At 38.4% G+C, this 13,857-nt stretch overlaps 1 protein-coding gene across 1 annotated transcript; it reads left to right on the plus strand.

Annotated features, from left to right (window-relative positions):
- The first annotated feature begins 2,081 nt into the window (after nucleotides 1-2,081).
- Nucleotides 2,082-9,417, plus strand: LOC106914144 (indoleamine 2,3-dioxygenase 2-like). Its single transcript, XM_014980760.2, has 10 exons — nucleotides 2,082-2,610; nucleotides 4,084-4,179; nucleotides 4,338-4,457; nucleotides 5,127-5,245; nucleotides 5,874-5,888; nucleotides 5,985-6,084; nucleotides 7,151-7,268; nucleotides 7,362-7,413; nucleotides 7,563-7,711; nucleotides 7,889-9,417. The coding sequence occupies exons 1-10, from the start codon at nucleotides 2,521-2,523 to the stop codon at nucleotides 8,257-8,259; spliced, it is 1,230 nt and encodes a 409-aa protein (XP_014836246.1). The 5' UTR covers nucleotides 2,082-2,520; the 3' UTR covers nucleotides 8,260-9,417.
- The last annotated feature ends 4,440 nt before the right edge of the window (nucleotides 9,418-13,857 follow it).

Consider the following 13,857-nt stretch of genomic DNA (forward strand, 5'->3'; position numbering starts at 1 on the left):
CCAGAGTAACAGTTATCTCTGCAGGACTGTGAAGTGGAAAAATTAGCATATCTGTCTGCACTGTTATTTTTATAGATGTGTCTGTTTTATTTCCTTTTGTAAGTCTGTATCTAAGCAGGTTTTAGGCACATAGTGCCAGAAGTAGGTGGATTTCAAAGATCAGATAATATAGGTGATGACCACAGAGTGCAAGTAAGGTTCTTTCCGATACATATATGTGTGTGTGCGTGTGTGTGTGTGTGTCAAGACAGGATGTGGTTTTAACTAAGGATTTATAAGAATTGTGTGCAGCTGTACTTCTGGGCTCTGGTCTGCTTGTTTGTCTTTCAGTGACAGAGCCTTGAACGCTTCCGGCCTTCGAAAGAAAACATTTAAAGACAAAGTTCGATCTTTCTCATTTCTTAACAGATTTCTTCTACCCCTTTAAGAATTTCCATAGCAACTGTGTTAGGTTAAAAGATGACCTTTAAGCAATTCAGTAATCTTTGAAAAAATGTTGACTGAAATGCAAACAATTCCCACAGATCAATAGAAATCCTGACTTCCTTAGACATTAGGATAAACTTTTACACAGATTACTTTATATTTATAACTCTAGGCCCTTTATTGTCTTGTTGAGATGGATTTGAATTCCAAGTGAAACTGATTTGGAAAGTTTACTTTATGTTTTCTTTAACCTTTTAGCAAAATTGCTATGACTCGTAAACATAATCAAAGAAATAACAGAATGGTCAGTCCCGGTAGTTAAGTCACACTCTGACTCCAGCATAATCACCAAACACAAATACACATATGGTACACCTTTTTGTTAACTTTAAAATCTAAAAGAGAGGTGTCAAACTCATTTTCATTTTGGGCCATATCAATATCATGAACGTCCTCAAAGGGTCAGTTGTGGCAGAATGTATTTTTAAAACTCATTAACAAACTGTTAAAATATAAACTAGAAAATTCCTGCAGAAATTTTAAGGGGCCTGCCACCTGTGCCCATCCCTTTAAACCCAGCGTTTCAAATTTGTCATGAAAAATAGAAATAAGCAGGTCTGACATACTTAACCCAACACTAGCACACAGTAGCTGTGAATATTGTCAAGTATATCATGATTTATGTGTCACCATTGAAAATCGAGACCGACGACTATAAGCTTCGCACATGTGGTTCTCACTCATGGTCCAAAATAAAAAACATGAAGAAAGTTGGTAATAGTTAATTTCTAAAAACAATTTAAATTTTCATAGTAAAGATTTTAATTTACACTCAAAAATTCAGACAAATAATAATTTTATGTAAGCAAAACATGAAAAGTCACAGGAAATATGTATTATTCCCACAATGCATTGTGAGATCTGATTCAGCGCTGTGAGATTACTCACTGCCTCTGTCTAGGACCCGTTGCTATGGTAATTAATTATCTGCACCTGGGCTGGCTCTCTCCCTGGTTTCTATACTTGTGAGACACCCAGCGTCGGTCTCAGGGCCCTGACAAAAAACCATAAGCCCTAGGTAAATTTTGAAAACATTTTACAGGAGCAGGCATGTGTATCTATGTCATGACCAACTTTGAGATCAATAGGCCGCTTTTTGTGCCTGTGAGGGGGAGTTAAAGAGAGTTTTGGAGTCAGACCTCCACTGTCCTGTGTGTGTGTTTCAGAGAGAAATCTTAGTGATGCTGCGAGTTCCTCAGATTAAAGTTTTTTCGTTTTTTTTAATTTATGTCGTCATTTTATCTCAGAATCCCACTAAAAGTAATAGCTCCAATGCCGGGATCGAGCCGCTCGTTTTGATACCACTTTTGTTGGTGGGCACGCAGCGGTACGAGCCGCATTAACGGTAGTGGAAGAATAATAAATAAGCTATAATAAAGAGACATTCTATTGGGTGTAGAACAATAGGTGCCTGCCATGCAATGCATGGAGGCAGTGACTGATCTGCTTTGCAGGTCAGTCACTGCTCTCCCTATGCATTGCTTATGGCAGGCCCCAATAAAGAGACATTCTATTGGGTGTAGAACAATAGGTGCCTGCCATGCAATGCATGGAGGCAGTGACTGACCTGCTTCCATGCATTGCTTATGGCAGGCCCCAATAAATAGCTGCCTCTGCACTCGACTTTACTCCTTAAAGTTAAATAAAGCCCTAAACCCCTCCCCCCCCAAGCTTTGAGTTTCACACGTGAGCTAAAATATTTCACCTATTTCTCTGCAGTTGTTGTTCTTCCATCTGCTGCTCCCACCAGCTGCTGCAAAATAGGAAGGTATTATGCAGACAACACAAAACACAGTTTCTGCTTCTTTTTTTTTCTTTTTTTTTTTTTTTGCTCTGTGAACCCCTGACATTTCTGCACGAGAAATCTGATTGGCTCTTTGAGTTACAGAGAGTGCAATAAAAAGGGATGTGACAAAGGTAGTGGAAGCAAGCTCAGAGCAAGTTTAAACAATTGCTGTCTTTGAGTCAGACACACACACGGAGGGAGTTTTCCTTCAAAGCCAAACTGCTTCGGTGGAGTTCAGGGTAGAGCATATGGAGACAAACTACAGAGAAACACTGCAGGCGGACTTTGATGCATTTGATATATCTGAAGAGCTCGGATTTATCCTTGAAGAGCCACTGGTAATATTTCTTGTCATCTTTTCTTTTCTAAAATGGCAGGCATTCAACAAATGCCCTAAGAATAACGATATTATCCGTTATGTAGGAGCAGGGTTATGTTTTATTAAATTTTGAGCCCAAATATTCCTTCTGTCTCCTCAGTCTAAATGTTTGGTCAGCAGCACACGCAATCCCTGCAGACTGAAACAGATAAGTTTGACTTGGCTTGTGTAACGTTAAGGAAGGTTATTGATTTGATGGAAGCCTGTTGTTTCTAGCCTTTGTTGAGCCTTTCACATGACTGTGACTGTGCAGTAATGTACAAAAATAAGTTCATTTAAAAAAAAAATGATCAAAGGTCTGTCAGATTTTTGTTTTTGCCTCTGTCCTCTAAGACATTTAAAAGACTGCAGTACTTAACCAACATACTCATAACCACAAAGATTCAATATATCTTGCTGGGATTTTACATCAACCAACAACAAATAGTGCATAATTGTCAAGTGAAAAGAAACCATTCATATATATATATATATATATATATATATATATATATATATATATTCTTTTTTTACATTGAAAAACCTGAAGAATGTGACTTGCACTTATATTTCCCTTTACAATGACAGCTCTAAAAATATATATATGCATTCAAATATTTTTCAAAAATCACCATATTAGCAAAAAGAGTTTACCTGTGTATCATTTTGGCACACCTGCAAACCTACTAAGACATGACCATCCAGCTAAACCAACAGGCAAAGAATTAATAAATCAGAGAAGCAACTAATCAGTACTATTTAAAATTTGCCACAAGCCGTTTAGGGATCAAAGTAAACTTGTACCAAACTGTGCTTCGGTGAGATTGAACTTATTGATCTAACTACAAAAAGGCATTTAAGGTGACAAACTTATAATGCACATAACCCTGAAGGTACCATGCCTTTTGTGGTGGTGGCACTAGGCTATGGTGGGTTTAGGCTTTTCTTCTACAGAGAGAGGGATTGTAGAAGAGTCGTTGTGTTGTTGAGGATGTGGAGCCAAACACAGGAGGGTCATAGAAGAAAAACTTGTTGCAGGCTTCAAAAGACTTGAGACTGAGCTCAGCTTGCAACAGGACTGTAATCATAGCACCAGAGCTAGAAGAGTCAGATCAAAGCTTATCAAGCACTAGAATGGCCAAATCAAAGTCCAGGAAACAATCATTTCTCTATAGCTCAGGGTCCAGAGACAGAACACAGCAAAGGGTGGAACAAGAGGCTGGTTTTTACCACGTTATCTTGCAAAAGAAAAAAGTTGTATTTCCTTCCCAAAGACAAAATAACAGCTTATCTTCTAATAACATCTCTCCTCCCTCGTCTCTTAGTTAGCTGATTTTCTTTTATTTCTCCACAGCAGACGTGAAGTGATGATCTACATGAACATCTTCAACAAATACAATCCCAAACAAAGGAAAATCAATGAATATCTAATTTTATTCTTATCATCTTCCAGACTCACCTTCCAGATTATTATCGGGTGTGGCTGGACTTGGCAAATAACCTGACACATCTGATTGAGTCACGTAAACTGCGAGATGTCGTTCATAAGGTAAGAGCGTGGAAGTCTGTTGCAATAAGAATTAAGAAATTGCACAGTCAGATTCATTTTCATCCCCCCACCCTGACACCCCCAAGCTCCAGCAAGCAATGAATACAGTGTTTACTGTCACCAGAAAGTAACTACAGGTGAATCTAATCTCCATTCAGATGCCAATTTTGAGTCCCCATCATTTAAGTAACCATCGGGAGCTCCGGCTGGCCCATCTTGCCCTGGGGTTCATCAGTATGGGATATGTATGGCAGGAGGGACAACATGAGCCTGCACAGGTAAAGCACCACTGCACTCGAGAAAGATAGTGGAAAAGCTATGATTTGTTTACTGGTGACATGGGAGGGTAAAGCACGGCCACCAGCCTCACATTTATATCCAAGCTAAAATATCCACAGGGCCTCTTATCAGGATCGCCTTAATAAGGTAAATGCTGAAGTCAAAACATGAAATTTGGTGATAGTTTTTAAAAATTCACTGTTTCATGCAGTGTGGATTATTGTTTTGGACAAATTTTCTTGATGGTGTTTTATTGGAGCTTCTCAAAAAGCCAAAAAGTGAACTATTTTTTTTCAAAGTGAAAGCATTACAAGTTATAAAGATGAGGATTTCTTCACAAAATAGGTCAGGAATATCAAGAACTGAAATAATGTTGGAAGATAAATACCAAATTTCAATAAAGCTCTGTGGGAAAATGTGTAACATTTAAGAGTAAAAGTGAAAAAACTTCGCTCGGGTCATAGTTGGTGAGAAAAAAAGAAAAAAAAAAATCAAAGGAGTCATCAGGGTCAGATTCGTCCTGCTGGAACAACCCAGTCTGCTGATTGGATATCTTTTTTATTGATTGGTTGTGAACCGAGTGAAAGGAGCTAACTGCGTTCCTCAGAAGCATGCTGTTTTGTAAGTTAGCCTTTTGACTGAACTTTAGTATACTGATTGCTTGGCAGATTCTTCCCAAAGCCCTGGCCTGGCCTTACTGGCTAATATCTCGCAGGATCGGCCTTCCACCCATTCTGACCTATGCAGATTCAGTTTTAGCCAACTGGAAATTAAAGGATCCCACAGGGTGAGTAGTATCTTTTTATTTTTTTTATTTTTTTATTCTTACACGTTTGACCTCACATGTGTACACTAGGAACCTTCATTATAATAATCAGGGGTGTCCCAACTGGAACTTTTTGTCCCAAACATCGATCAAAGTCAATTAGGACTAGGCATCAGCAGACCTATTCATCTAAGTTATAAAAATGGCAAGACAAAAACTACAGTAAAGTTTTTTATGAAATGAAACCAATAGTATATGTCTCAGCTATACAATACGAGCTGGCTGTAGCAGGCAGAGTAGGTCACATAACATAGATGTCAGGAATTCACTTTAGCCTCTCTTTCTCTTTCTCTCTCTCTCTTATTCTCTGCATCTTTCTTTCTCTCTGAATGTCTTTGCAAAAGGCGAGGAAAGAGAAGCAGAAAACCCAGGTTTGAGCTGAAAAAGAAATTGCAGGAACTAGGATTTTGCATTTGGAAGCTCAGCACATGCATATAGGCAATGGTTGATAACGATCCTTTAGAAATGTCTTGACGGGGTTTCAGAGCCGTTACTTGGGATCACGTTGGGACATCCCTACTAGCATTTGCTCAAATACCAAAAGTCTTCCTGAAACAAATGTTCCACTGATGTCTCACTTTTGTTTTAGGGATATGGAAATTGGGTAAGTCTAAAACATTTTCTTGCATCATCCACGTTGCATTTTTGTTTGGTGATCATTTCATGTGGGTAGTTACATGACAATTTTTTCTAAACACAGGAACATGGACTTAATATTTTCCTTTCCTGGAGGGGAGACTTGCAGAGGGTTTTTTATGGTGTCGTTGCTGGTGGAGATGGCTGCCAGTTCAGGCATAACGGTCAGTGGTTTTTCAATCAGACTTCCTTTTTCCCACATGAGCCCCAAACCATTTGCAGTTGAAGTCGAGTATTTTAATACACTGTATTGAAGAACAATAACAATTTTTGTCGCTTCTTTGATAATAAATTAGTTTTTTTTTTCATTTTTAGGTTAGTTAGCCTTATCAAAATTATTTGCAAAAACCAGAATGTTTGGAGAATTTTGTAGATACTTTTTTTTTTTTTTATGTTTGGTTCTAATGTTTTAGGTTTCCTTCCATGAGTTTCTAACCACAGGTTGCTGGAATTTTGTCCCATTCCTCTTGACAGAACTGGTGTAACAGAGTCAGGTTTTGAAGACCATCCTAGGTTTTCTGAAGGTGCTGCAGTCACATTACGATGCTGCCAACCTCAGTGTTACGATGTCATTCTCACGTTTACAAGCTTCTTCCTTTTTCCCCTAAATGTAGCGACAGATCTTGTGGCCAACACTTTACTTTTAGTTTTGATCAAACCTCACCACATGTCACCTAAAATAAAGGTTTTTCACTTTTGCAGTAATGAGTTCTTCCTCACTCAATGGCATTTTAGTACCTGTGAGCACTGGGCTTGTTTTTAGACAATGCCGCTCTCTTTCTGACTTTAACCACCGTCTTCACAAGATCTTTTGTTTCTGTTCTGAGGTTGATACACAACCGTCCTCTAGATTTCTTGGTTCATTTCTTCAGTTTTCCCATGATGTCACAAAAGATATGCGTGTATTTGAGGTTTTGAATCAAAGTACATCCATAGGTTTGCCTCAGTAAAACTCAAATGTGATAACAACTGAAACTTTAAAAAAAGTTATTACATTACCGTCTGCATTTTCTGAGATGGTTTAAAGGTGTATTCGTTTTAGTGTATCGAAACATCTGACTGAGGAAAGAAGAAAAAAAAAAGTGGTCTCTGTTGTGTTTTCATAAACAGTGAATGTAAAATCTGGTTTCAGTTTCATCTTTTCCCTTCTGTGTTTTATTCTGTTGCAGTCTCTGTGTTATTGTCTCTCATAACTTAGCAGTTCATTTCTGAACTCTCAACTCTAACCAGGGATCCCTGGAAGTGATGCACGCCGTGAAAATCTCCGACCTAATCGGCATACAGAAAGGCCTAATCAAAGTAACACAGTCTCTGAAGAAGATGAAGGAAACATTCCAACTCATGCATAGTAATTTTCAGTTAAAGCTACATCAATATGATTTTGTAATTTAACGGTAAAATCGAGGTTAATTAAAATAACTTTGATTTGTGCTCGATCCAGATCATGTCGAGGCAAACGCATTTCATGGAACATTGAGGATTTTTGTCTCAGGGTGAGTTTTTGCAGCTGTCCCAATGTCCCATCTACCTGAGATATTAATGATCCAGATCTTATTAGATATTTCCTTTTGATCTCACTTTGTTATTAGAAGAAGAACTTGTGTTGAGTAAGCTGGATCTGGACTTTTCAAATACTTTTTAGGTGGCGAGATAACCCCATGCTTCCAAGAGGGCTCCTGTACGAAGGCGTTAGCAACGAGCCGGTTTTGCTGTCAGGTGGAAGTGCAGCGCAGAGCTCAGCCATTCAGTGCTTTGATGCTTTGCTATGCATTCAACATGAGGGCGAGACAGGTAAAGACGCATTTCTATTGACCTTTAACCTGCTTAGATACCCTCCGTGAACTACGGTTGCCTTTTGTGAAGTCAGTAGATATCCCAGGTGAGAAACCTTTCCAGAACAGGTTGTTATTTTTATTCTGCTTCCTCTCTGCTGTTGTTTTTTTTTTCTCATTGATTTATCCTATCTAGGAGCCTTCCTGACACGCATGAGAGATTACATGCCCCCTGCACATCGTCAGCTGATTGAAACTCTGTCTGTCTGTCCGTCGCTACGAGATTTCATTACGACTTGCTCCGACTCTGACCTCTGCCAGGCCTACAACTCCTGCGTCTCTGCTCTGGTGGATTTACGGAGCTATCATCTTAACACTGTGGCCAAGTACGTCACTGTGCCTGGTAACCGTGCCAGAGCCATGGGCTGCCCTCTCAGAGGAGCGGGTACTGCCCTCAACACCACTGGAACTGGCGGCTCGAATCTCATGGTTTTCCTCAAGACTGTCCGTAACACCACCCAGAAGGCACTGATCTTAGAAAGACCCTCGACATCAAGAGAAACATAAACTGGGATATTTATATTATTGCCTGCAGGGACGCATAAAACATTTTTATGAACTGTATTTATGAAAAGTTTACTAAAAGATATGTATGTGTAATTATTTTCAGGAATTTTTAAACGTGACAGTAATATTTGTCAGTTCTTGCTTCAGTAAACTCGTGTTGCGCTGCAACACGAGGACTTTCAGAACATTAGAAGTAAACTGTAATAACTGTACGGTTCTAAAAGAGGAACCAAACAGTTGGACTTCTCTTTTAGCAACCGCAGGCTGGACAGCCAGTTAGGTTGCATTGTGTCATCACTGTGGAGAAAGAGGGGGGAGACACCAACATTAAAACAGAAATCATTCAGAGAAAGCCTTTCAGCTTCACTGTTTGTGCTTGATTTCAGCCGCTGTTATGTTTTTTCAAGCTGACCCAGTCCAGCGTACATGAAATAAACCTGAGAAATAGAGATAAATATTAAGCATTGATTTCAAAGCAATTTTCTGCTAACTTTTCTTAATAAAAACATCAACAGTATTTTTCTGTGATCTGTGGTTAACTTGAAAAAAGTATTTATGATCAAGTGATGCGACAGAGCAAACACTGAAAAAGTAAAATTTTGCCTTTGCCATTGATTTCTTCCTGTTTGAACTGTGAGACTCAGAGTTGTCTTCCCTCTCATTAATGGATATGTATGCACAGAAACTTGAAAGATTTCACAAATCTTTCAAGTTTTTTGTGATGCAAAGTACAGGCCATGACAAATCATTTCAAAGCTTTTTCTATTTTACATGATACATATATCTTGCAACACCCAATGTCTCAAATCCAGCTGAAGAAAAATAACCTCAGATGCTGATATTCTGTTGGGGATGTGCTGTGTTCCTTTTATATCAAGTATTCCTATTGGAATTATGGTTGAATTTTATTTTATTTTTTCCCATCAGACTGTAGGACATTCTCTTACTTCATAAGGGGGGGAATTTTAGCTTGGCCGATTTTTCTCTGAAGAATTAAATTCTGTTTTTTAACCTAACTTCTTAGTCCGTACTAATCTCTTTGTACCTTCTACTGGCTGATACCTTTTTACAATATTTTTGATCCTTTGTAACTTTTGTTAGCAAGTTGTACTCAGACATCTGCACCTTGTTTCTCATTAAACAGATCCTACAATTCCAGGGGTAAGCTCATAATGGGGGAAATCTTCAACAAGGTCCTTGTTTTAGAGTTTACACATAGTCAACTGGGTTATTACGGCTTTTTATTTATCATGACTTTTTTCCTTGTTTTTCACTGGATTATTGTCACATTAAAACGGCTGCTGTACGTTTTTCTTTTAGAGGGATTTTACTTAAAGTAGAAAGAAATCACAGTGTGTTTCTTGAAAAATGAAATAAATCCTTTGAGAGATGGAGACTAACAAGCTATGAAAACTAAAACGTATTGTATATGACTCATACAATCGTCACGAGGTCAGGAAAATACTATATTTGATGTTTCTTAGAATTAATGCAAAATACAAAAGATCTTAGCAGAGCTAGAATGCACTGATGACGCACAGCGGGATGGATGCAGCCGACGCGGATGTATTAGAACCGTCTCATGCTTTAAACTGAAGATGTTGTTCATCTGGTCTTTAACCAGTCCAGGATTTAGTTACCTTGCCAACATAGTTATATAACCCCTTTCTACAGCAGGTAAGGGAACAATTACCAATAATAACTTTAAAGAACATTAATTAAAAAAAAAAAAAAGATTGGAACTAATGTTTTTCAATGTGGAAAAAGTTTCACGTCTCAATATATATTTTTAATTACATTATTATTTTTTTTATTTGTTCGAATGAAGTTCTGTCAAATATGGAGAATGCTACGTATAATGATGTGAAATGTAAAATATTGGTAAGAAAGTGGAACAACTTTAAAAAGAAAAAGAGCAAAGACGAAAAAGTTGGAAAATGAAAGAAGACACTGTTAAAACAAAGACTAAAGCAATATCCTGGAGGGAACGAAAGAGAGTCACAGCAGTGGTGACAGAGACTGCGGATAGATGCTGGATGGGGTCAGTCAGTTTGATGGACTGGAACTGCTGCTCCCCTCCAAGACTTGAAGGTTGTGTCTCTTCTCTCTATTGAAGACTAATCACATTTGAAGAGAGTGGGGAGGCAGCCCGACTGCTAAGCCCTTGTCATGGTCCAGCTCCATTTCACTTGCAGCACAAAAGACTGAAAATGTGAATATAGCCTAAGCCCCACAGTAGTGGTGAAGTGGTCACACATTGATGTGTGTATGTATATATGACAGCTTAAACTCAGTTGGATTAGACGGAGAGTATTTCTAAAAAAAAGTCTTCTTGTGTATCACAAATCGTCAGTTGGATTCAGGTTTAAATGCTTCCCCTTGAATTTGAGTTCAGTATTTTGCAGCTTGCGTTTGTTCTTGTTTAGCACAATGCATCTTCCCATCAGCATAATCTCCTTGCGGAAGAAGAGCATCCCCTCAGTATGTTGTTGACGCCACCATATTTCCAGGTAAGGAAGGAGTGTTCAGGTTAATTTGCACTGCTTGTTTTGCTCCAGACACACTATTTTGCTCCTCGGTCAAAAGTACAAATTCAGGATTTCTTCCACGTGTGTCCACACTGTGCTGCTGATTTCTGCAGCTCCTCTGGCGTTACTAAAATATTGGGAACTTATCTGATCGGTGTTCCCCTTGCCCATCCTGTTAGTTGTGCAATATCTGACTTGTGCCAAACTTTACATGACATTCTACCTCTGCTCTTCTATAAGGGTCGTAGTTTTATTGTTGAGTGTACAACCTATATTTGTTCTCTTGACTCATTCTTCCACCTGAGTGAATTTGAATATAAATATTAATGCTGAATATAAATGTACATCAAGCCTTTCTGATTTCTAAAAGTGGGACATTTAAAAATCCAAGTGTCATTTTCCTCTTACTTCACGACGATACACTACAGCTAAAATCTCTCAAGGGATTTTTGTGAATTTGCTCATATAAAATATAATCTGGTACCATGGATCACAGGGTGAGATTTATGTTGAAGCTGTACATTGTTCCTTTTTATTAAAAAAAAAAAAAAAAGTTAATTATCCTCAAAATATTGGTTCTTTGGTAATATTGTGATGAAATCGGAAAACATTCAAGGAGAAATTAAGTGTTTTGGAAGTCACTATGAAATGCATAACATTTTAATTATACACACCAAAAGTCTCCTACAATCTTTACAACCCATCTTCATTAGAGGTCAAACGCATCCTTTGGTGTCAGTCTGTGATGCACCTGTTATGGCTGCATGGGACACTTGGAGCAAATGCTGTCATGTAAACGAACAGAGGCTGCCCATTTAGGACAGCTGGCCATGGCAGATCACATGACTTTTGTCCTTGCAGTGCTCTGAGTCCCATGTGTGAGGCCAACGTTCTTCTGTAATTTCTACTCCCTTTTTGTTTGGCGAGGAATTGACAATAAAACGGGTTTTAAGTTAACAAGGTCCCAATTTGTTGAAACAGTTTAAGCTCAATGCTTCAAAAGAGCATTAGCTAAAAGAAAGTGAATGTATTACAATTCAAGGTTACAGGAAGGGGTGTGAGGATGTAATACAAGGTAGAGAATGATTACTTATCCAGGGACCAAGTGAGCTACGACTACATGTTGTGAATATAGGTTTGGTTTGTGCTAAGAGCTGAGGTGAGATTCTCTGCATTTGGACACTTGTGTTGTCAGGATATCCATAGACGTTTTCATGAGGCTTGCTCAGAGACGTACTGTCACAAGTATATAGCTTTGCAGCTGCACAAATTAGCTTTCTGGAAATGCACTGTAGCTCTTCACGGCACAACTTTCTCGTATTGTTTAGACTATCCGTCTTTCTTATTGCCGTCTTAAAGGGAACATCCTTTGGTTTTCATTTGTAACAGATTTAAGCGTTGAGCTGTCCTTCTTGCTTCACTAGGCCAATGATACATCAAAATGTAGTATGTCTGGGGGAATCCTTGCAGGGAATCAGTATTTTGTCTGCGCAAAACTAGTACACGCTTTGAATTTTCCCATCGGTAGGCTTAGACGTGGCTACCTGGAGCTATGACCTGAATAGGAAGGAATCAGGACACTGATTCGGGGTAAAAGACAAACTTGCATTCAGGCATTCAGTATGTGACAGCACCACACTGCAACACTTTCCAGATGAAATATTTTAATTGTATTTAAAAAAAAAAAAAAAAAAACATTAGAAAAATCCATTATATTGCACTTGGTCACTAAATTGCACTTTCTCGTAGAACAGCTCTTTACTATGACCCTGGTTAATGAGTGAGTGAGCTCTTTGTTGCAGGTTGCAACCCACGTGGCAATCGGTTGTGTGATTCTTTACTAGATTGCTTTATTTCAAGAGGAGTTCAGAAAAAAATCCTTTCAAAATAAAAGCCCCCAATTTCAAATACCTAAATCAAAGCTGAATCAGAAGTAAAAAAATTTAGTGACAGACATTTTGAAAGGTCCCTCACCCCCATATTGTATGTGTTATATATGTAGGAACTGTATACAACTAGCAGCCATGTTGGACGCTACCTGCATAAAAGAAGCATCCAACATGGCTACTAGTTGGACCTCTCCAAGGGCAGGATTTTCCACATTTATTGCCACATCCAGTGAAGATGTGTGAAACTTTAAATGTACTTTCAGTATTTTTGTTTATTCATACCATAGCATTTTAAAACTGATCAGAGCTTTGCAAGTCTTACAACTAACTATGATATCTTGTGTAACATGAACAGACACAAAGTGACTCTATTCTCTCTTCGCCGCTCTTCAAAATGGGAAAGACGAGTGAATATGTCATTTACGTAACACAGAAGTGTGTTGATCTTCACAAAAGGAGAAACTATTTTAAAAAGTAACATCTCAACCAGACTTGCTAATATGTGCATCCAGAGTGAAAATACACAGACAGTGAGGAGAGTATTTGGAAAGATGGGTATTTTCTAAGGCTTTTTGCACATCTTTATCTGAGGTACTAATAAATGTGGAAGGTGTTTTATGTTGTTTCATGACGGGAGGCCTGTGTGCATTTCGGACATTTCTTATACATTTCAAAACATACACTCGGGGGGCTACAGTTGCAAAGTCAGAGTAAAGCATCACTAAATGCCCGCTTTGTAACAAGTTCCGTGTCACTGCTACATCATGAGTGTTTCATTTCTTCATTTATGTGACCCAAGCTGGTGGTTACAAAGTGGTTTTTTCACTTATGGATTACTATTATATTCCTTTAGCTCTGTATGTATATATCTATATAGCCCTTCTGCTTTTGCTGCAAGTTCAGTGCACAGTTGTTTTGGGTGCTTCCTGAATAAGCAGAGTTGCCTGATGGGGCTTGCAGCAGAATGACAAGGTAGATCAAAGACACAAAACATCTCTGGAAGCATTAGATGGACATTAAACAAGACTGATTTTGCTACTTTTTGTCAGAGCTCCACTGCGACACGTCAAGTGACAGAGAGGCAAGGCAAACTCTTATTTGACTTTGAGAGAAATGTCAAAATATCATTTACTTTGAAATAATAAAAAAAAAACAACACAATTGTTTAAACTTTTTTCGTA

Source organism: Poecilia mexicana, unplaced genomic scaffold, assembly GCF_051168715.1.
Source record: "Poecilia mexicana isolate PSO_F unplaced genomic scaffold, ASM5116871v1 scaffold_15, whole genome shotgun sequence".
In the NCBI taxonomy this organism is placed as follows: domain Eukaryota; kingdom Metazoa; phylum Chordata; class Actinopteri; order Cyprinodontiformes; family Poeciliidae; genus Poecilia; species Poecilia mexicana.

Bases quoted from the DNA above. Each gene is read 5' to 3' on its own strand.
- LOC106914144 (XM_014980760.2), top strand. From the start codon at position 2,521: ATGGAGACAAACTACAGAGAAACACTGCAGGCGGACTTTGATGCATTT. The intron at 4,458-5,126 runs GTAAAGCACCAC...ATTGCTTGGCAG, and splicing joins GACAACATGAGCCTGCACAG to ATTCTTCCCAAAGCCCTGGC. The intron at 6,085-7,150 runs GTCAGTGGTTTT...AACTCTAACCAG, and splicing joins CTGCCAGTTCAGGCATAACG to GGATCCCTGGAAGTGATGCA.